This window comes from Ischnura elegans, chromosome 10 (assembly GCF_921293095.1).
Source record: "Ischnura elegans chromosome 10, ioIscEleg1.1, whole genome shotgun sequence".
NCBI classification, from domain to species: domain Eukaryota; kingdom Metazoa; phylum Arthropoda; class Insecta; order Odonata; family Coenagrionidae; genus Ischnura; species Ischnura elegans.
The window spans coordinates 36,706,762-36,730,603 of NC_060255.1; the positions used below are offsets into that span (position 1 = coordinate 36,706,762).

At 35.4% G+C, this 23,842-nt stretch overlaps 1 protein-coding gene across 7 annotated transcripts in view; it reads left to right on the forward strand.

The window, feature by feature from the left end:
- LOC124166847 (lachesin-like) overlaps positions 1-23,842 on the forward strand; it is a 791,588-nt gene that overhangs the window by 748,647 nt on the left and 19,099 nt on the right. For all 7 annotated transcript variants that reach the window (XM_046544547.1, XM_046544549.1, XM_046544548.1 and 4 more), the window contains one exon: positions 222-359. In XM_046544547.1, coding sequence (XP_046400503.1) covers positions 222-359 — 138 coding nt within the window. The remainder of the gene's footprint in view (positions 1-221; positions 360-23,842) is intronic.

The window sequence follows — 23,842 nt, forward strand, 5'->3', positions numbered from 1 at the left end:
GTACTACTTGGCTTTTAACGCCTTAATATTTTCTTTACTACTTTTTGCAACATTTCATTGTGGTTACGATGCTCACCTCTAAATTTATCCAGAACGGGATTGCCGTAGCTGTTTGAGTATACCGGTAGACTGAGGATTAATACGTTTTCAAGAGCCGTAGTTGAATGGTCATTGTCATCTTTGTGTCCGCCTTTAATCGAATTCCTTTTCATCATCTCCAGTCCCGCCAATGCTGTGGATCCCGAACCAGCTGGAGGGGGCGTATATCGGACAGGACGTGGCACTTGAATGCCACACAGAAGCCTATCCCACTTCCATCAACTACTGGACCACAGAGCGGGGAGACATGATCATCTCTGGTAAGCTGAATTGACCCAAATGTAATTTCAACACCCCATCACATCCACTTGCCGAACTTACCGTTGAAATTTATGAATATGGATGCATGTATATTTAGGCTATACCATGCACTAGTTCGCGGTTTTGTTCCCAATAGGTACGTCCACCATTTTTTTATTCAAAGAGCTTCAAAATATACTAGTAAATATGTAATGATTGTAATTATTAAAGTTAACAATGCTTTTTGGAACCCCATACAGTCAAGAAAATAAGTTGATTTTTATTAATTAGTGATCAGCTCAATAAGATTATTTTTCATCAGTTCAACAACCTAGATGGTAACCATTAGCTTGTAATTAGCTTTTAATTCTTAAACTTTCAAGTTAACGGGCAGCAGGTCAAGAAATCTATCGAATGTTTTGAAAGGTAAATCTTTCTGCCCTGATCACTAATTAATAAAAATCAACTAACTTTCTTGATTACTTAGTGTTTCCAAAGCATTGTTGACTTTGATAATGTCCATGGTGAAACAAAACCCAGTACTATTCCAAAAACTTTTATTGTCTGTCAACTAGTTTCGACGTTTATACCGTCATTATCAAGACTAACTTTGATAATGGCAATGATACACGATTTTTGTTTTCAAATGATCCATTTTGATAGTGATAGAAAATAAAAGGACCCATACTTTTTCGCTTTTTGATCCCTCGCCGACTCCTCGAGCTATTCGCGGCAAAAAGTTGACGTCCTCCAACATTTGGCAAATTAGTAGTTGAGTATGTCACATGCTGCTGCCACAAAGATCTTCAATTTTCAGATTCTTCTTTCTTTCATGCATTGGCCTCCTTCATATTTTTGTTTTTTAGAGTATTTCTAGCGATTCCTCTATCAATGAAAGATTTTCCTAAACGAGCAGATGAACCGTAATTTAAATAACGCAACTAATTCATGAAAAGTGGGTAGTATCTTTTCATCGCGTTCTTTTATTTTTAACTCATGATCGAATGGCAAGATGAGGAATGTATTTTTGTTTCTTATTCATCTTTCAGCTCATTCAATGGAAGTCTTTCATTAAAGTACCATTATTTTCCTTAATTGAAGCTACTAATCCCAAAACGGACAGAAAAGTTTATAAATGGACTACTTTCTCTGCACGCTCTTCTCCAGATGTACCAACACTTCTACTTCAGATTTTCCTCATTAGTGGATACGATACACTATCCATTCATAGAAAAAAGTCGTACCTGCAGCACTACTAGCCCTAGAGAAGTTTGAAAATCTGTCATTCACAAATATCTAACAAATGGGGTTTTACCGTTCTTGAAACTATGACTTTAACATTCATTTAAAAGTTTTGTATTTCGAAATATTTTCCACTGGTAACTAAAATCTTGGTGTTGGTTAGTTCCATAAGTTGTAAGCTTAAAAGAATATCTACACGTGTATTAATCTATTTATTAAGTATATTTATCCGTTAATTTTCGAGTTCAATCAAAACAAAGGTTTTAGGCTTTCATAATGTTTTGGATAACTCGAATTCATTTCCCTTAACTATTCTTCCTTCCTAAAATACCTTGTTTTTCAATTTTAAAAGAAAAACAATCATTAAAAATAAAATAAGACGTTCAAATATTCATAATTGGTCAGCATTTCACTGGCTTTCCTCTGAAATTAGACTTCCGTATCCGCGTTGAGGGAAAAGCAGCAGCAGGCGAGCAGGCGCGCAAGGAAAAGAATTTATGTTAAATTTGGTGTGGTTATAATGGCATCAACCATACTTTTTGCCCCATAAACACACATTTTCCGGCTAAATTCCGTGTTTTTTTATTTTTAAACTCCTTTTTGTAAAAAGAGCACTCAATCAGCGAACCAATCTGGAGGTACTCTTATAGAGATGAGCATAGTATTCACCCTAGGCTGAGTTGGATCAGGGAACTAATGAAAATGTACTAGGAAAGTAATAAATGGAGGTGTTCAGTATATCAATCTCAATTTTGTAGACCTAGGAATGAGTAAATAGGTAACTTACATGCATTTGGTGTAATATTCGAGTAACTAAATTTTGATGAAAAATGTAAAAAAAAAAGCCCCTCGAGGGCATGAAGAAACTTACTTCGCTCACACATTGTGCCAAAACCTTTAGACTCGTTTGGATAGGTGAGGATTGAGATCACTCCAGATACAGTAACGTGGTTGAATATTACACATCCAGAGTATTAGGGCAATCCCCTTTTCCTGGGTCGCATCGCATATATTCGAGGATTTATTTCTATTATGGACTCACAAATTGAACCAGGAGCATTTCAGATGAAATTCAATTGCCTATGTTACCTCGCTTTTCATTCACAATGGAGAAAAAAATAGGCAGAACTGTTTAGTTCATCCTATTGAGTACCAAAATCCCATTTTTAGGGCTAAATTTTGGATAATTTTCCAGCATTTTATTTATTGTTTTGCTTGCTGCTTTTTACCGGTTTTTCTTGAAACTATCGATTGATATTGTGCGTTTTCAATAAATGTACCCGTGTTTCTTTTCGTTTTTTGATCCGTGATCTACCTCTCGTGCTATTCGCCGCGAATAAAATTGTCATGTAACATATCCTGGGTCACCTCGCATATCATTTCTGTAAAATAAAAGTAATATATGCATAAAATACCTTTCACCTTGCTCAGAAATTGAACGAGGAACATTTCAGATGAAATCCAATAGCCAAGGTTATAGTACAATCTATTCACAAAAGTAAAAATTAGGAGGAATTCCTTATTCCTTCCTTTTCAGAAACGAAATCCCATTGTTTTAGGTCTAAATTTTGGACGTGCCTCGCCGGACCCAACTTTCGCGACTGCTTTTGAGCGTTCCGTTCATGTCGGCATGGAAGCGCGAAATTTGATGGCCCGTCAATTTCGGACGAAAATTGGGATCAGTCGAGCGGTGGGAACGATCCTCCGTAAATGGCGACGTCCGTTCCCAATAGCCATCGCAAAGCACTATCATTGAATGTTGGAATATAAGTTAAGCCAGTCGCTGGCGTGGGGGAGTTAATCCACCTCTGAGGTTCAGGTGCAAAAATTCAGCGTGAAAGCTTGACAACCCGCCTCAATTTAAATGATAGCGTTCCACTCATTTTTCTTATCCGATCTTTCACTTATATACACTACCGTAGAGGCTATCATCTTTTGCCGAACCACGTGCAGCATTGAAAGGATTTCTCCAGGATATTACTTTTCGAAGATAAAAAGTTCTGTCATCGTACAACAAACTCAGAATAAGTATCCTGTAAAGCTTATCGAAACAAGCTTAGAAACGATTTTATATTAATTAAAAATTATAACTATCAAATATTCAATCTAAATATATCATCTTACCACAATTTATAACATGTGACTAGGTAGGTGATTAACTGTGTGAAAGATTTCCGTTAGGTAAAATAAAAGAATGAAATTTGTCTGTTTCTATCTACGTATATCATTATAAATATCTTCGTATGTTCTAATATATTTAGAAAGAACGATCCGGGGTTCATAGCATTGTCAGATATTCAGGTTACTTTTACCTAATACCTTATAATTATTCTTTTATTTTTCTTTACCACATTCCACTAATTTTGCTCCCCATCCTCTCTCATGCTTGCAGGGTAAGCGTTATTAAGCCTCGATAGAAAATTAAGATGAGTACTTTGAACCCGTTTACTGTTCAGAATACATTTTGTTTGTATTTACATAGCTAGAAAAAATTAAAATTCTCACAATGAGGAATTACTTTTTTGAAAATTTTTTGATAATCGAATAAAAAGTAATTTTAATCTCCTTCACTACACTCACCTAATATGGCTTCGAAAATTTATTGTATAAGGCCGAGAATTTTGGAGTGTTTTTACCTAAATATTGGTATATAGGGCCGAAAAAGTGTCTATTCAAGGATTCAAATAGCAGAAAGAACATGTTTTTATTTTAACTTATTTTACTATGGATAGCCATGATTTCCTTCAAACTTTGCGGCTCTGCAGTCTGGAATGTTGAAACTATCGATATAGCCGTGAACTTGTCGAGAAATCATTGGGTTTCCTGAAAAAAAATGATAATTTCTGCGTAATTTATTACATATGCCGTTCTAGCTTAATGATAACGGTAGATTTGAAGAAAAAAGGGATCACCAATAGGCTACAATAAATATTTTTGGGATATTATGCTATATCACTCCTAAATCGTGCGGCAATTATTCTCTACACGTGTACACTTAGCCTCGTTTTTTATTACATCATATTTCCGAAAAGACTCTAGTATTACTCGTCAGTTCCTTATCCTCAGAATTCTCATCCCTTACTTTGAATTAGATATTTTCTTAGTTTAATATTTATTTTTCATCTTTAAAGCCAGAGAGTAATTGGTGCAAATTATTGAGATGAACTATTTGATTAAATATAGCTCTCCGTTCCTGTTCATCAAAGTATCCTTCTAGCAATCTTCATTTGAAGTGTAGCACATTTTTACTGAAGCATTTGATCCCTGAAATCTAACTTAAAAGATTAGTTATCTATAACTTCTGAACTCGTTGAAATGTCCCGATGCGCTTTTCACAGATACATGTTACTAAAAACGGCAAAACTAACCGTAGCATACGAGGAAATCTATGAAATTCTTTGCGAAGGGTTACATTTGTAGTAGGCAACGCATTAATTATGACATATTTTTGTTTTTTTTCATTTAACCACTATTTTTGCTTTTGGATACCGAGTAAAAGATGAATTTTTCCTATTGGAAGTCCCTTCACTAATCCGAGTAATCATTAGCGTCGTTATAATAATCAGAACCAAATGTCATATGTGTCTTTTTTGTAGATATTAATTTTTAAATTAATTTTCGCTAAGACTTCTTTGACCACTGTATTTTCAAACACTTTCCATTGATTTTATCTTGTGGAAGACGCTCTTCGTCAACGAACTACGGCGAAGATACACACATTTCATTTCCACATTTAGAACAGAAACATAGCCGCAAACTAATAATTTATCACTTAATGTGATCCCCAAAGATGAAATTGTCTCCCGTGAAAATGACTTGCGATGTCTTCATGGATGTCATTATTTCCTACCAAAGAAGCATGGAGCAGTATATTCTTTCTTTGCTATCATTCGGCTTCGAAAACAGACAGTTCTTCATTGAGTCCTTTCGCGAGGTTTGCTGCTTGCATGTAGAGCGAATAATTCGAGTAAAATTCATGCCGTGCTTGAACTGTCAACACACTCGGTACGTTCACTTTGACTTCCAAAGTCACCGGGGTCCCCTGTCGACGCCTGTCTCTCCAAGTGACGTGAACATACGTCATCCCCAGCTATGCTGTCAATCGTGCTTTTTCCGAGCAAAAAGGGGAAATATCGATTCATTGCACGAGAAGACTTAAGTGCATCCTCCATTATCTCTTAATCCAACTACAATTCTCTTTGGATGAATTAAATTTTATATGAAAACATCGACTTTTATCGCATCTAAAATATTTGCTAGTAACGTAAACAAGAGAAAACATAATTATTATTGAGTCATTGGCGAATACAGATGGGGACAAAGGGGGCGCGCACTCCCCCCCCCCCCCTTGCGGGCCCGACCGTATTGCCAAACATTGCAGAACCACAATTATAATTTTATAACTTTTTTATATTATAATATGGCATTGTCTTGTATATATGTGTAATAAATTTAATTAAAATTTTCTTAAATTCTGCATGTGACTTGATTATTTTTTATTGGGAAAAAAGTAAAGGTAACTCAAGATATCTTTTGTGCACCCCCTCGAGTTTTTTCTGTATCCGCTACTGGTCCAGGCAGTGGCACTGAGAGAGTAACACGGCCTTGAAGATGGTAAGTCGTCTCTCGAAACGTCGCTTTATACGACAGAATTAACCTGGATGAAAACCCGAGAATAATTCATCAATAGTATTATTGTATTCATCAGGATAGTTTAAAATCATTTATTAATCGATCCTAAGATTGATTTGACGCAGCTCAACATTCCGCTCTCTTACCTGCTCACCTTTTCACATCTAGTACGTATTTTTTGTATTTTTAATCCGTAATAACTTATCATACGTAATACATCCCAGTTGTTCTTTGCCTTCCTACCTTTCCACTTGTTCTTCGGCGATTGTCTAATGATTTGGCGTTTTAAGCAGTACTGTCATGTACATAAGGTTTTTAAAGGGCACATCTTTTCTCCTACACTTCTTCTTATAAGCACTTCCTCATGACTTACTTGATCAGTCCATTTTTTCTTCATCATTATAAATCATAGTTCCTCTCATCGACTGCAAATTCAAATGTCTGCTACAATCAATGTTTATGCCTCACTCCCACAAAGAAACGTGCTCTTGGTTTTTCCTTCAATCAATTTAGTCCAGGTAGTAGTAGATTCTTCTTTTCGTAGAAAGACGTCTCCTTCTTCTTTATCATTCTACTATTTCTTTTTCCTTTTCTGGTTATTCGGTTCCTAGGTAGCTTCTTTTCTTTTCTTTCACCTCTTCAAGCTTCTGTTTTCCTGTCTTAATTTTTGTCATCGTCTCCTCATTTTCGCTGCAAACTTAAATCTTAGTATTCTTTATTTTCAAGTAGTTCTTTCTATAAGTAGTAAGTCTTTCCATATTTTATTCTTCTTCAAATCCTTCTCTCTATCAGCTATAACTGCTATCTCATCGGAAAAAAACCATGATTGAGATGGTCTTATGATCTTAAAAGCTATTGATACTTGGCCAAATTTTTCAGGTGCACGGAGGATTTCTCTCAAAAAAAAACTCCCTTGTGCTTTCTCTCGGTGTCTTTTCTGCGATATCGGCTGGCGGAGCAGTGGATTGAATCACCTCATGTGTACGGAAGTAAACAAAATCCCTTTTTACAGCCCTTGCCTCGTCCTCTGGAAAAAGGCGTAAATATTTAAAATCTGGGTCTCATTTGGCAACGGCCATACTCCCCGTGGCATCCCGATGGGGGAGTAGGGGAGTAGGTCGAGGAATGGGGGGGGGGGAGGTTGGCAAGCCTGGGGGTTCACGGAGAGGGAAATAAATTGGAAAGGTAAAGGGGATTGAGAATATCGAATTCACGTGGGAAGGGAGGAGAATTGGGCGGAGAGTTGAAATCGAGAGTCCGATGGGGATAGGAGGGAACTCGTGAGGCCGGAGGAATGCCATTTTATTGTCCAGATACATTTACTCTGTTCCGCCCAGGTCGAGTGTGACAGTATGAAAATGTATGGGACAGAATTGGGCTTTGCCTTCCTACTCGGAGATACATAGGTACCAACCTCTGAGTAAATATTAACTGGAGGGAAAATCGACTTCTGCGCATTCGACCAACATTTAACGCATTATAACCCAATGTTGCTTCTGAGTAACATCAAAAATATATACATTTTCTGCTCGAATCAGGAAAGATTTAAACTCCGTGTTCCTTTGTGCAGTAAAGTTTAATGGTGAAATATGACCTCATGCGTTATTAACAGATGTATGTTGTAATTGGAGTCAAATCACAAATTTACCGTGGAAACACTAGAGAAAAATCTCGTAATACCAGTAACCACTTTGAATACTGCACTTTTTACTCCATGAATGAACTATCGTATTTTTTTGCTTTCTACGGTTAAGGGCCACTATTTGCTGGTATTGGGAGATATCTTCATTATTGGTGTCGTGGCTGCATGAATTTACGCTGTAAAACTCGGGAATCACCTTAGTTATACGTATATCTTTCCTCAATTTCAACGTTTGCATGAACAATGTTCCGTAATGTTTGCACAAATTCATTATAGTATTCATATAATGTACTGAAAAACATGACTGAACTATGGCAAAGGCTAATGTACGAAATGGGAAATGGTGATGGCCTTTGCTAAACATTTCGCCGAGGTGGTAAGCCTCCTTAATACTCAGCAGAGAAAGCTGGGTGCACTTTTCGGAACTGGTTTTTGTGTGGGCTGATGGTCGAGGGAGTAGTGGTACATTCTCTTCTCCCACCCTCTCCCTTGGTCACCGGATTTTTTCCCTGGCCACATTCTCGGTGGCCGCGTAAATAATGGAGGGCGAAGGATAAGGCGGCTTTTTGGGGGAAGGGGTGAATTTGAAAGGGGAGAAGGTCGCAAGAGAGAGGTTCGGTAAGATTACGGGCGGAGGGACCGAGGGAGACGCACCCGGGGGGGTAAACCTTTGCCGCCCCGACTGCAGCCGGCCAATTCCCTCCTCAGATGCCAACTCCACTCACTACGTCTAGTAACACTTGAGCTAGTCCTTTATATCCTTCACGAGTACTTCGCTTAAATGGAGCACTATTGCTACTGGTTCTTGTCGATTTTCGTTACTGGTCAGGGTTTTTGTCATTGAATAATTATGTAGAACATAGAATTCATAACCGATTTTAGGAACAAATATTCCGTATTCATTTATTTTATTATTATGTAAGTATTTATTTAGTTAGTTAGTTACTTATACATTCATTTACTCATTTATTTGTTTTGTTATTTATTCATTCATTTATTTATTCACTCATTAATTTTTTATTATTTATCAATTTACTCATTTATTTGTTTGATTATTTATTTATTTTTTATTTTATTCATTTATTGTACTTATTTGTTTGCTTGCTTATTAATTTATTTCCTTCCATCACGTCTTGTAATATTTGAGTATTCCAAGTGAATCCTTCACAAGTATTTCGCTTATATGGCATTCTATTGCTTCTGACTTTAGTCGATTTTCATAAATGATCAATGATTATCCCCATAAAAAATTGGATTGAAATTTACAATTCATAACCGATTTTAGTATTAAATAAGAGACTCGTGATAAAATATGAAAATGACAGAAAGTGTCGAAACTATTGTTGGTAATGCAATCATAAATTAAATGGAAATTACCTTCTGCTGTTTATATTTTATCCTGTAGGTTTATATTGCATTTCCACCACGTCAAGCCTGAATCGATTTCATAAAGACACCAGTGGTTCTTTTTCTACTAGCTTGTGGTCTACTTACTTCTGCCCGTGATCTACTGGGTCAGCTAAGTTCAAGCCGCTAAGTATTCAAATTCGACCATTTTATGGACGAGTTCAGCAGAATAAACTTAATTATTTCTTCCTAATTTCTAAACTTCGCACTAAGAGATTCATCAGCTTAACAGAACAAGGAACATAACATAAAAATCTATTTCAATGTGATCCAATTTATATGGATTTGTATTGCATCGCGGGTGAGGATTAGCATAAATTCGGATGGGCTCCAAATCGAGCTGATGGAACAGTTCAATTACTTCGGCGGCACCAAAAGGAAAACAGACTCAACAGCATGGGTATCTTTTAACATCATTGGAGAAACACGAGTTACGGCGTCAGCAAAGAGTTCATGAATAGAAAGAGCAAGTAAGAGGGTCTATATGTTAGATTGTGGAGGAAAATCCTCAAACAAGAGTGTGAAGTGTTACACCGCTCCGTGAAGATTTTTAAAACTATCACTTTTATTTGCCACAGTTTTGGTACAGGAAGTACGAAGTGCTTGACATGGCTGGCGAGGAGAGGAAGTGCTCGAGGAAGATTGGTATAGGGCACATGGGCGTACTCAGCGAGGGGCAGGAGGGGCAGCTACAGCAGCTGCCCCCCCCCCCCCCAAAATCGTAAGAGTCTTTAAGGAAAATAATATTTTTTGAGCAAAAAATATTTTTAAGCAAATAATTTTAAAAACTAATAAAGACCTGTTTATCCTTAAAATGTTAATTTCATTCACCTTTTCCATGCTTAAATCTTACCTACAACTTAAACAACCATGGCTTGCCTCCCCCCTAGTTTTGATCCTGGGTACGCCCTTGAGAGGGCAGTGTTTGAATAATTGAAATGATAAGTGGGGATGAGGAGTACGTGAGAAGGATAAAACATAAAATGAAAGGTAATTGACCATATTGGGAATCGAAGAAAGTTCAATATTCTGAAAGGTAGATAAGCGAGTTGATTTGTAAAATGCTTAATGAGAAGCCTACTTTTAGTGGTCGGAGTCCTTTTACAGTTGCACCACGATCACTCGGTGTATTTCTCTGTAATTGTATTCTAATGTCTTATTATCGAGGAACTATATCCTTTTCTATAAAATTTCTATCGTCTTTTTTTTAATCATACCTAACGAACACTCTCGTCATTCCTATTGTTAGCAATTCCAGTTCCTGGTGGAGTAAAAGAAAATTTTACATAAATACAATACTTAGTAAGTACCTGCATGAAAAATGATGAACGATGACGACGAAATTATTCATGAAATGAATCGTAATGATCATAAAAAATCATTTTAGGACGTTGCAGTTTCGAATCCGCGGTTAATTCCATCACATTTTGAGCCAATGACTTTTAATCCATGTTTCACCTTTCTACTCTGGGGTGAAACGTGATCACACTCCCCCTTAAGCCCATGAGGATGGTGTCCATTTCGCATGATTTGACAGATGGGTAATAAGCCCTGCTGCAAAATGGAATTTTGTTTCACACACAGTCTTTGGTGATTGAAACCGGCTCCGGTTCACCCAAGCAGCAGTCTTAATTGCAAAAACCTCATGTTTGGAGAGATTCTCGTCGTTGTTCATTCGATAAATTGATTGCGATTGGCTATTGCTCACGACTGCTCGTCATGTGTTTGGGTTATGTCACATTCGACTCACATTTGCATTGGACAATGATTGAATAAGTAAGATTTATCGTAATCTATTAACGTATCCTTCCCATCCATTTATCAAAATTATTTTAACGGAATGCCATATAAAACGAGCCATTGTTCGATATTGTACTAGCAATACACCTATTCCTCTGATTCATACTAAAAGTGGCGAATCTAGGTTTTGACCAGATTCTGGAGATTCTGGAGAATTCCTCTCAGCCGACGGGGGATTCGGAAATTTTGGAAATTTGGGATATTCAAGGCTCAAAACTGAGCTGTTTCAGGCTAATTCTTTGACAAAAAAGACACAAATATACCCTAAGTTTAAAACTATTTGTAATTCAATTCGTACTAGTTGTTAAATTTACCGAAAAATATAACTAAATATATTTGTGTAAAGAATTTTTTCAGAAATTTCCAAAAATTTCGATTTTACCTAGTCTATGCTTCGACCCAATCAGGGAGGGTATAGCCTGCCCCCCCTTTATAGATCCGCCATTGCGGTGCGCCACAGTGCCTTTTTTAATATTTCCCTTAGCAATAGGAAAACTATTTTCATCGCTAAAAATTCCATCCCATAGAAATTCGTCTACTTTTATCGGATTTCTCTACAAGAGACTAGCTAAAATTCATAACTGTGGCTTATCAAATGTTTATGCTCAGACAAATTGCACCCTCAAAGACCAAATTAATTATATATTTTGCAATTTTTGAGAGCATACTGAGATATGGAATCACAGTTTGGGGAATGGCCTGTAATACGCTGTTAAATACATTAATTAGAAACCATAAAATAATCTTAAAATCAATTGCTTTGGATGGGTTCTCATATTGTAGAAACATTGACCTGAAATCACTTTGTGTAAAATTTAATGTTTTAACTGTTGATAAATTATTTAAAAGGTTAATCGTTGTGGAAAATTATTTTAAGAAAGAATAAAAAGTTCCCTTTATCAATACACATTGTATGTCCAAAAGAAATACTCATATGCTGATAACTTATAATTATCAAAATTTTTTGGACATTGTATGTCCAAAAGAAATACTCATATGCTGATAAATTATAATTATCAAAATTTTTATGGAAAAAGGTTGCCTACATACATTATACCATATACATGTATACATTGTATGCCTAAACAATTGAGAAATTTAAAAAGAATGGCAGAAATTAAAAAAGTTTCAAGGGGTGGTTAATTAATGATATAGTGAATTCGTAATCCCTTAAAACTAATCACTATATTTATGAATATGTTACATTTCTGTGATCATTTGTGACTTTTTTTATTTATATCATTGCAATATTATGTTATACTATGGCGAATGTATTCATTTTACAGGTTTTTTTTTTAGTTTTTTTTCTGAGGTGCGTTTTGAGTTCTGTTTTATGCATGTTAATTTTATTTTCCACAATGTGACATGCCGCTGGTATGAATACTACGGAACCTTCTGACAAGCCAAGTCTTGGAAGGTCCTGATTGAAAAACGCAATAGAGGGAAATTATAAACTATAAAAAAAGTTCCTTCTCCTATTTGGGTTCAAGTCTCCTTCCTTTCTGGGAATAACGTTGCTTTTTGCCCTCAGGGTTTAGGTCCTTTGGTGCCATGATCTTCGCGGATAAGCCCTCCTTATGTCCTTTCTCCCACCCCAGTATCGAACCAAAACATCCCTTCCTATCTTTCCCGCTAACTCTACAACTCCCCGTGGGTCCACACACCCTCCCTGAGGACGAAATAGACAAATAGATATCATGGGGCGAAATTCTCGTTGGCAGAATGGGGTCGATCACCAACTTTAGTTTATTATTGACCGTGAAGTTTGAAAATTTTAGAGACCTGTTTTTTTCGTGTTTTTATATATAGCGCGTTCCTCACGAGCTATCGAATATTCCAGCGAAAAATCGACGGCGTATACGCTTTTCCTAGATAATTATCATTTGATGGAAAAGCCGAGCGCTACTGAGCTAGTGTATGAATAATTCAGATTTATTTTTGCCTTCGTGACCTATCTCTCCATTTGCCTCAGTCATATAGCAAAGTTCTTAAGCATGAAATTTGGATCTTGGAATTTTCTACACTCCAAGGTTTAAAATTATTTATTGAATCGATCCAAATAATCCAAATTTGAATCTAGGAGTGTAAAACAATCCAAGATTCAAATTTAATAATAAATATGAAGGACAGTAAAAGGAAAAAAACCCCTTTTTTTATCAAATGCTTTAGTAATGAGCCTATTTTTTGAGACTTAAATACCGCAACATCATCTTCTATTATACTCTACCCTCTCATTGCCATCGTGTGTTAAATATCTGTAGATTTGGACCTTATTTTACGTATCCCTCATACCAGTGAAATGTTTTATTTGTACAGTTCCCCCTCCATTTCTTATCTCATGCATCATTCATTAATTTCGAAATTGTTTTGTATTCCATTATTTCCACATATCCAACAATGCAAGTCGTAGTACCGTGGAGGATCGGAATATACCCTTTTCTTCTAAAATATAATTTATCTTCATATCCATTTTAATCCTTCATCCATCCCCCTCTTCAATTGGGGATTTCATTCTCCTTATGATTTTTTTTTCTAAATTTACCTCATTGTCTGAGTTACATGGACATTCAGGTTCGTTTCTTCACTTATATAGGCTCTTTAACCCAATAAATTTCTTCCCATGTCACAAATTGTCTCTTTCCCGCTGTACTCCTTTTAATTGGTAATTTATCACACAGCGGTCAATATTTTTTCGTGATGAATACAGTATTTTGTAAGCATTTTCCAATCGCTTTGCAATTTAAACCTTGTCGTAGGAATTTTGTTTTGCTTTAAAGTCGTTTGAGGCAAAAGAAAAGATTCCGAGAGCGACAAAGATTAACGTATTCATCAGGTCTTTAGGTGAACCATGGACGCAGCGCCTTGTAAGAGAGCAGTTTGCTTGTCAATTGCCCAGCTGTGAAGGCGTTAACGTGTCCATTTTCCCAAACTTCTTCCACCTTTCATTTTTCAACATTCTTCGACTATTCTTTTTGAGAGATTGTACGATTTCAGATTACTGCAATTTTCCGAGTATTTTTTGCAATTAAACACCTGGTTATGATTGACATTCTTAATCCCATAATGTCTCTGCATAAATTATGTGCACCCGAGTATGGATTAAAATAATGAAGTTTTAAAATTGGAACTAAAGCTCATTCATTTTTTTCAGTCCAGAATGTTTTAAGATATGAATTAAAAATTTTGCATTTTTCACCGTTGTAAATAAAAATGTACAAACTCGTTTTTGGTGGTTTTCGTAAAAAATCACCAGCTTAGGCAACCCATGACTCGGGAACGAGTCTATTGCAACCTCGTTTACGGCTAATATTAGATATATGTCTTTGCAATAAATGTTATAAGTTACAATCACGTATCTTACTCGAAAATATATTTTTAAATATTGTAAAATGTGGACGAAATGGGAATCGGGCCCTGTGAAACGCGGAAACTATGCTACTAATAATTTAAGATGATCACCAGCAATTTAATCCTATTTCTATGTCTTTAAATGATAATCAATACATATCAAATGCACTTTATAACGTTTTAGGGCATTTAAGTAGCGCTCTAAACAAGTGCAATGCACCGCTATCAAGGAGAATACGATGCCTAAGTTCTATTTTTACCGTATTTTACATAATTACTAACTGCTTTACATAATTACTAACTGATGCTTTTCTGAAAAAGGTAGGCAACGACGGTTAACGGTATTTAAGCAACGATTTACATCTAGGAAGCGTTCAAATTTGGTTGCAACCGAAAAAGACTCTATTGGTGCTTCGCCCGAACACAATCAAAGACAGGTGCTTTTTTCGTTAAAATTAAATGTTAATAATTATCCAAATACAATTTATTTTTTTGAGTTTAGTCTAAATTAACTCAGACTCAAGCAACTAAAATAGCTGTATAATAATTTTTATTTAGGGTATTTAAGGATATTTAAGGATTTGTGTCATTATATCCCTTAAAGATATTCTTGGCATCCAAAATACTCTTTAAGGGATATAATGACACAAAAATTAAAACCGAAATTTTAGTAATTTTCCGGAATACTTAGCAATGAAAAAATATGCATGAAAAACTGTATATCAATAGCCTTTTTTCAGGTAATTTGGAATCCTCATCGATTTTACGTGACAAGCGTGTCCTTTTACGAAAGGTTTGTCTATTTGTGTCACGTAGCTAGTCAGGAAACGATTCCATTTTATTTTCCTGCACTGCTCTGGGTACTACGTACCGGTGTACTTATCGGCCTAATTGATGGAATAACCTAGAATAGGACACCCGATCTCTGGTTAAAGTACTCTACTCCGCGATTACAAACGAGCAGTGTTTACCTCCGTATGTAGTTCAACATACAAGCACGGAGATCCGGTCATCGATGTTTCCAGATTTCGCTTGCTCTTTGGTATTTACTTTTTGGACACAGGCACAAAAAATCCAACGTTATCCGCTTTCGCTTCAGATCCACTGTTTCCTGATTCAATTCATTTAGGGGTATAAGGCTCTCTTTATTCATGGTAATTATGATCAAGAAAGTAGTTTGCAAGGTTAGCATTTATTTGGTTGGATTAAATACAAAAGTTTTTAATTTTGATTAATACCAAATATACTTACGAGATAGACGAAACTAAAATAGCTGAGCTATATTTATCAAAACTTATTGGCGCCAATATCATTAATACCGAGTTCTCCGGGCTATTCATTTATACGTACCCATTATTCTAATTTTTGGACTTTCATATGCGGGCCGACAGACTTTCTTGAATAAATGTTCATTGGGGGATCTATCCCCTTTTCCCCCATAATTACGCCACCGATTCGTAAAGGAGCTACAATTTTCCGACCGAAATAAGTCGAACTTTTATTCCAACGAGGTTGGTTAAAAAAGATTGTTGATGCTATGAGTTGTTTAATCTAAGGGGAAAATTTATAATTAAATTTTCTATCGCATACAGTTCATTTCAATACAATCTGTTGGGTAGCTTGCGAGATAAAATACTTCCAACTTGGGTATTAGATACTATATTCTGGGTCAATATAATACTTGTATTTTTATTATAGCCTTGAATATCGTACTATTGATTTATTTAATCAATAAATAGGTAAAAGATAACTTTGGCAATCAAGGCGATTTCTGATAGTGAATTGAACTTAACCGTTCATAGTCCAATGTTCCCATTTGGGAACAGATTTAATAAAAATTCATGAAAATTATATTTAGTATCCGTGATTACTTTCATAGCTTTTGTTATTTAAATAAAATATAGAAGTAGTTTTTAAAGTGAATAGCATGACTCGTGTACATACATTGGTCTTTCATTATACCTTTTAAAAATGGGTTATTTTCATCATCTCTTTAAGGGGTATGCGATGTATTCGATATTTTCCCATACCCTCGCTCTCCAGTGACAAATGCTCATTTATTCAATAGATATCTACGTATTACGTTGTTAAACTTAGTTTTTTGGTAAAGTGTATATTTATTTTTCACGCAATAACAAAATTTTGTGGCATGTTCCCATTTGAGAACATTTTTGAAAACGCATTTTAAAATTTTTGTTCGGGCTTTCTTTCATAATATCTCGTAATTAGTTATAAAATAAATTGGATATGCAAAAAAATTATAAAAATAAGTTGATAAGTTAGTTCGGTCTTTAAAGGGTTAATGCGGAAAAAATTATTTTTTAAAATCTGTTTCTATATATATTGTTTCTTGGTTATGTTAATCGAATGTTAAACTGGACGATCTTTGGGCAGAAAAAGTACTCATACATGAGTGCGATCGGTCATAGTACAAAAATTTTTCACTACCCTCCATTCGGAGAGCAATAATTCGGAATACATTTTCCCTTCCTCTGTGATCCTGTGCTTGTTTACGTTTTATCCCAGCGTTTTGTTGTGACAGAATCCAAAGATAGAGCACCGTATTTGTCCTAGAATTCTTCTGCCGCGGTTTCCTGGAAAAAGTGGGAACAAATTTCCAATCTGAAAAAAGCATGCCATACGTTATGTTTACTTTATTTATTTACTTTCGCCTTCAATACGGCGGCGTTGATATCATCGCAGTTGGCCGTGTTGTCATTCTCTAAGCCTCCTCAAAGTGCTTGAAATAACGTCTTTTTTCGCGCAAAATTTAGATCTGATATTCCACTTTCACCCGTTTCTCTTTGCTGCAGTATTTTAAAAATACGTGGTGAATATTTACTTTATGGAGTGTAGATAAAATATTTGAATTCACAAGAGCTGATGCTGAATAAAGGGTAGATGTCGAAGGTTCTTGCATCTTCCAGCGTAATATAATATTTCTACCGTTGATTCAACTTTTTACAGCATTTCACATATTTTTTATTCGACGTTATTTTTAGGCAAAGGGGTATACTTTTAAAACTCGGTGACAATACCGTTCTTAAAACTGCGTCAAAATGTCAAACTAACGTAGTTAGAAGGCTAGATTTTTCCCTTAAAAACACGAAAAACATTAAATAAAACTTATGTACCTGATTTTATAATTGATTTTTAAGTCCCTATTTTAAAAATCTGTATCGACCTTTTCAATTTTCCCCGTTTTCTTTTAGCCTCTATTTCTCCACTGTAAGGTATGTATGTACATGGAAAAAAATGCCCATGATCACTGACGAATTATAAACTGCATTAGAAATAAGAAATTATACACACATGTATTGAATATATACTTTGAAGTAAAAGAATTACTCATTGGCTTTAAATTTATTCAGCTGGATGCGCAGTGTAATCATCATTATTTTATTTTTCAATGAATTCCGATTCAAATGTATCCGTGACAATATCCTCAAAGTGCATATTAAGTTCCCTAATGTTTGCTTTTTGCATGTTTTAACATCAGTGCTAATAAATTCTTCTGAATTTTGTGACGACACTATCCCTTACCTCACCTAAGTGTCACTGTTATTCAAATTCCATCGTTCAAAGAATAAATACTCGAGGTTGATCAAGATGGTCTCAGGGATGGACTTCAGACATTTAGTGAAATTTTTCAAGAAATATATCTCTGTAGCTTGATGCTAAAAGGGCCAATGTCAAAAGTGTATACTTTTCTAATTGTGCCTCCGTAGCACTTTAAATCTTGAGAACTATGTAGTGTAAAAAGAGGCAACGTCTGAAACGAATAAGAAAAAAGTTATTACAGTTATTCTGGCCAGTTTCACCGCACATCATTGAGCACTAAAAATTTAATCTGCAAAAATAATAAAATATGAAAAAATAATTGTAGAAGGGATTCAAGTGAATAATTTTCTGAAAATTCCAACTTTTTTTAACTTCTAATTATAACAAGGTTGACTTTTCTCTTAAAACTTCAGACCGCTCTCCTGAAATGTAAGCAAATTTTATATTGGCCCTGATAGCACCAAGCCACAGATATATAAGGAGAAGCTAGAGAGGAAAAATAGTTCAATAGAAGTTTTAGGAGTTCAATGCTATTAAAAAATGAAAAGTTTATTTCCTTACGTTGAAATTGGAAATGGAAATTTTTATCTCGATCGGCAGTAATCTTGAATTTGTATCATCACATAAACACGAATGACCGTGTTCAACGGAGAATATCCTGAATTGGCTCTATTGCTAGATGGACAGTGGGAACTTTATATGACGCTTGATTAAGTATTCGCAAAATTAAATTTTCTGTTAATTTTGTCGGTAGTGGCTCGTGTTTTATTTCAGCCCTTTCGTAGTCTTTGTTCTCTCGAATTTGATGCCGTATCGTATGCCTTCTTTTCAATGGGAAAACCTCAGTGCGTCACGCTGTGAAACTAGAGATATTTCGAAAGCCGGCTATAATTTCACGGCGTTTCTAGGATTGCAAGCTGAGTGATGCCAAAATTCCTGCTCACCGAGGTGAAGGTCCCAACCGACACACTGAAATCCCTATGGATTTTCCCAGCATTCGTGGAATGATAAACCTGGACAGTTTAATAATGCCATCTATTTGCTTTGACGGAGAAAACTTGAAATGATACCCATTCCTTTTCAGTGGTTGTTCCTTTGAAGTTGAGCTCTCCATGCAGAATAAGTCTTTAGAAAATACACTTTATATCATGTTTTGTCTCTGATACAGTTGTTGCCTCATCATTAATGCTATCGAGAAAAGGTTAGAAAATTGTTACCAATTTATTTGTTGTGTTTAATGCATATGCATTTTTATATTTTATTTTTATATATGTGCATCCGGTTTGGTAAATTTGATTTCCCCGAATGAATTATTAAATGTTGCAAGTACAAGATGATATGCAGAATGATATCGCCTACATATCAATTAAAATTTGAACTCCTATCAGTGCGAGTTTATTTTTCAAATTCAGTGTTGTACGGCTAGATGATTTGAATGACCAATCCCTTTATTTACAAATGTTGATTCAATTGATTATCTCGAACTCTTATTGAGCTGTATAAGCTTTTTTAATGATCCCGGCATTCCCTTCCCTTGAAATCTTATCATTTTCTCTTGAATAATGTAATATTATCTTACACACTTAATATCGTGTTTTGTCTCCGATACATTGGTTGTCTCATTGTTATTGCTATCAAGATAAGGTTAGAAAAGTTTTACTAATTTATGCCTATTTGTAGTGTTCAATGCCTATGCATATTTATCGTCATACCGATTGCTGTATGTTTAAGCGTATTTTTTGGATAATTACAAACCGCAGTATGATAAATTTATCGAAATCTTGCTCTTGGTATATAGCCACTAATTGTCTTTTGTTTGCATTTCTTCCGTTGTCTATTTAATTTTATTTACCTCATAGCAGAGTAAGTCTGAATATTAATTACTTTGCTCTGAGAATATTTTTACTTTATCTTAGAGCTATATCGTGTCTAATTGGAGCTTCATCGTGAATAAAAGTTTTTTTGTAAATTAAATTACGGGTGAGGATTATCCTCTCAAAGGGAACCGTTACGAGATCGATAGAATAGAACTATAAATTCCTTTATCCTCAATATCAAGAGTGGATTGCACTCATATATCAGGAGGCGGATTTTAAAAAAAATGCCCATATCAAATAAGGGTTTGTGAACTTCATTGAGTTGCCAAGAAAACGTGCGAGTTGCAAGTATTTTTAATATTGTTAAAATCCCACTTCATAATCATATCTGATCACGAAGGATGATTTTAGGCAATTTTCGTTTAACATTTAATAAGGGAGTTCAATTTGTAATCGTTACAAAATCATTTTTGCAAAACAATGTTACGTGATGGAGACGTACCTTTCTATATTTCTCGAGTGTATAAAGTCATTATAGGAAATTAAGTTAGATACCTATAAAAATGTATTATAATTATTCTCAAATGCCTAATTGTATGTTATGACATAGGTATTACATTACACGTAAAACATACCAAGTCTTGGCTTAAAACAAAAATAATGGGACAAAAATAATGAGAAAAATGTATTATAATTATACTCAAATGCCTAATTTTATGTTAATACAAATTACATTACAAGTAAAACATGCCAACTCTTGGCTTAAAACAAAAATAATGAGACAAAAACTGTGCAGGAAAAAATATGAGATGACTTTTTTATGAAGACCTATCTGTGTTTGGAGGTATTTGCATATTTTTGGCATTTTTGTCGGACTTAGGAGATGTCGTACATTATGTCACTAACCTTCAATTTTGTTTCAGAAAAATTAGAGCATATTGAAATTACCGACACTATTTGATGTTATATTTTACCATCCAAAACAGCATTCAAATTATAACTGAATAAGTTCTGCGTGAAGATTTATTCAAGCACTTCGCAAGGAAAATGATCGCATTGAGAATCATGCCATGAAACCACATTTTTCTGTAAATTCCGTTAACCGGTGTTCTTTTATTGGATGAATTCTGCATTTTATCATAGAGGGTCAACTATAATTGAGGATTGACCATTTTATTGGTACATAGATGGCGTTTATTTTACCATTATTCAATCTCAGAAAGTTAAGAAAACGCATCAATTCTGTTCAACTGTTCTGTTTTCGTAAATTGTTACTCAACTAAAACTAATTAAATCATATTGAGTTTTTCAGGAGATGCGTAGTTGACCTTCTTCAGAATTTTCCTATATGTTTTTGATAATGTTACAAACGCACTCTATCATACGTTTTTTTTATACTTAAATTAAAATTATTAACAATGCAGGTAAAATCCATAAACTATATAAATTTAAAGGAAATTTCAAAAACGAGAATTTCGTTACTAAGGATAAAAATTTACTTTCTCTGAAGAATGAATGCTGAGGCCTTAATTTGCCAAATAATTGCCGAATATAGCCGGAGCACGAAATAACACGTTCGTAGGTCACTCTTGCTACGTAGCGTATAAAGCCGATTTATTTACTTACATCCATTGTTGAATAGTCATGTCGCTGTGGTCGGGCCGTGGATAAGTGCCTCAGTTAGGATGTCAGTTGAAATTATTCTGATTAAAACATAGATGACACTTACCCAGCAAAAATCATTCTTCATCACAGTCAAGACAGTTGCCAGAAGAGAGATCAAGGAGCTCAAAGCTTTGTCCTCCGTAATTTCTTAATTGGTCGCATCATTATCTCTCGATTGGTTATATTTTATCTATTGTGGCGACCTAATCCTGATTTTCAAGTTATATTAATATCAGTTTTAAAATTCAGGGAATACAGAGAACTTACTCTAACTCTACCCGTCATATTTTCTTCTTTTTCGGGACGTTTCACTCGACTACGAAGTTGAAATTTTTGGGGAGTAAATTTTCATTTGCCTGTATCACAAATTTAAACGTTTAACTTTCGGAATAATACTGAGGCGAATGCTTAAATTTTGGGTGCGAGGAAATGCTGAGAGAGGTCTACTCCGTATGTACCTACCCTGAAAATTTAAAGAGGATAGCGTGAATTTAAAACGTGTGATAAAGCAAGACGAATGCCAGTCAAGTGTAAGTGATGCGTCTTCTTAAGTTTTTAATTCATAAGTTCATTTCTCAATGATATTTTTAATACCATCATCGCCTTCTTTATTTTGAAGGATAGTGTCACCTATTGTAAATTTATGGTCTCCGCACTAATTGTTGTTCAAATTAATAAAACATTTGCGTACAATTTAACATATAACCCCAAAATTACTAAATGTTGAAATTGCTGGGTGACTTTTCTACTATCAAGAATGGAATACTATCCTACGGCGAGGTTTTACATCCGTGAGTTCTTTTTTTAAAAGTGCAATTAATACTTACACCACCCACTACATCTCAATGGATAATGTTAGCCAAAGTAACGGCATGTTCTCCCGTTCCTGTCCAAATAAATGCTACATCTGCGGTTACTGTTCACCAGCGATCCTCAAAATTGCCTATAGGTACCTGCAATTGCATGGTAAATTATCCACCGCCAGGTACGTACATTTTTTCCTCCTCTCCCGCGAGATATCATTTCATTGTGCACGTTTTCCCTCCATTCGCCGTGCATCACGGCAGCTTTCACATAGCCGAGCCGCGCGCACAGACAAGCGTAATATTCCGCTCGTTCATTATAATTCAATTAAAAAATATGAATACCGTCCGTTCCTCTGTATCATTTTTTTTTCCTCTCGACTCGCATGGCCCTGCTCGCTTGCTAAATGAATTACGGGAATATTATCATCCTTCGCATAAGTATTCTCTTTCCGTATCTCGCATTTTTTCATTCTCTCCACCTTCCTTTCCCTCTCCCTGTATAGGTAACCATCCCTGCCGTAATTTCCTCTTCTCTCTCTCTCTCTTCCATCTGCTGTCCAAACATAATCCGGCCCCCAGTTAAAACCTTTGGGAGAGCGGTGGGTGGACTTGTTGTGTTTGAGGGGTAGCTCCGTGTGCCAGGAGTAGGTGAGCGGAACACGTTGTATCTCTTTCTCCCCCACACAGACCGTATTCTTCTGCGAGGGCTGCCAACCCTCCGGCATTTTAAGGGAACTCCCGTATTTATATAGAGTTATCACAAATTTGGCAGGAAAAAAGTTTCAAGTTCAATGGGAAGCGTAATGTAAATTTCAGGAATGTTTAAAAATCACATAATTGGGAGACAGTTGACATATTTCCTCAACAGGGAATGGGAGTGCTATAAGAAAAAATAGCTTGATATGTAGTACTTGGTGTTTTTACTATTACTAGTGGTTGGCACGTTAGTGGTGACTAATTTTTTAAATAAAAAATAACTGCTATTAAATATGACTTTGAATTATGAAACAATGTAACTTTCGCTTGAACATAAGAGACTTCATTTAAAAAAAACATCGTAAAAACTTTACTAAATTGGCTGAAATTTAATAGAACGCTGTGTATCTCTTTTTCCCCACGCAAACCGTATTCTTCAGCAAGGGTTGCCAATCATCCGGCATTTTGAACAACATTCTCACAAAAGAATAGTGCGGCTTTTAACATGGTGTAAATGAAAACAGAATTACATACAGTTTATGTATTTTTGTTTTCCGAATTTATCGTCTTAAATATTTTTTTACATAATTGATAAATTTCAATATGTGCGCCGCTAGTTGCTTGACAAGAGATAAACTTGGTGTCGACATTAGCCTATTCCTAACAAAAGGTGCCAAGGGGACCAGAGCATAACGTCCCATCCGACGGACGGAGTAATGCTTTTGAAGTGTCCTCCTCAAGTCCCTAAAACAGGGATCGGGAAGGGTTTTAAAAATATCTGCCAATCTATCCCTACTATCTTCTAATGGATTATTGAAACCATTCTTTTTATGATAACCTTGTTTAAATACGGGAGCTCCTTCAAAATACTGGAGAATTGGCAACCC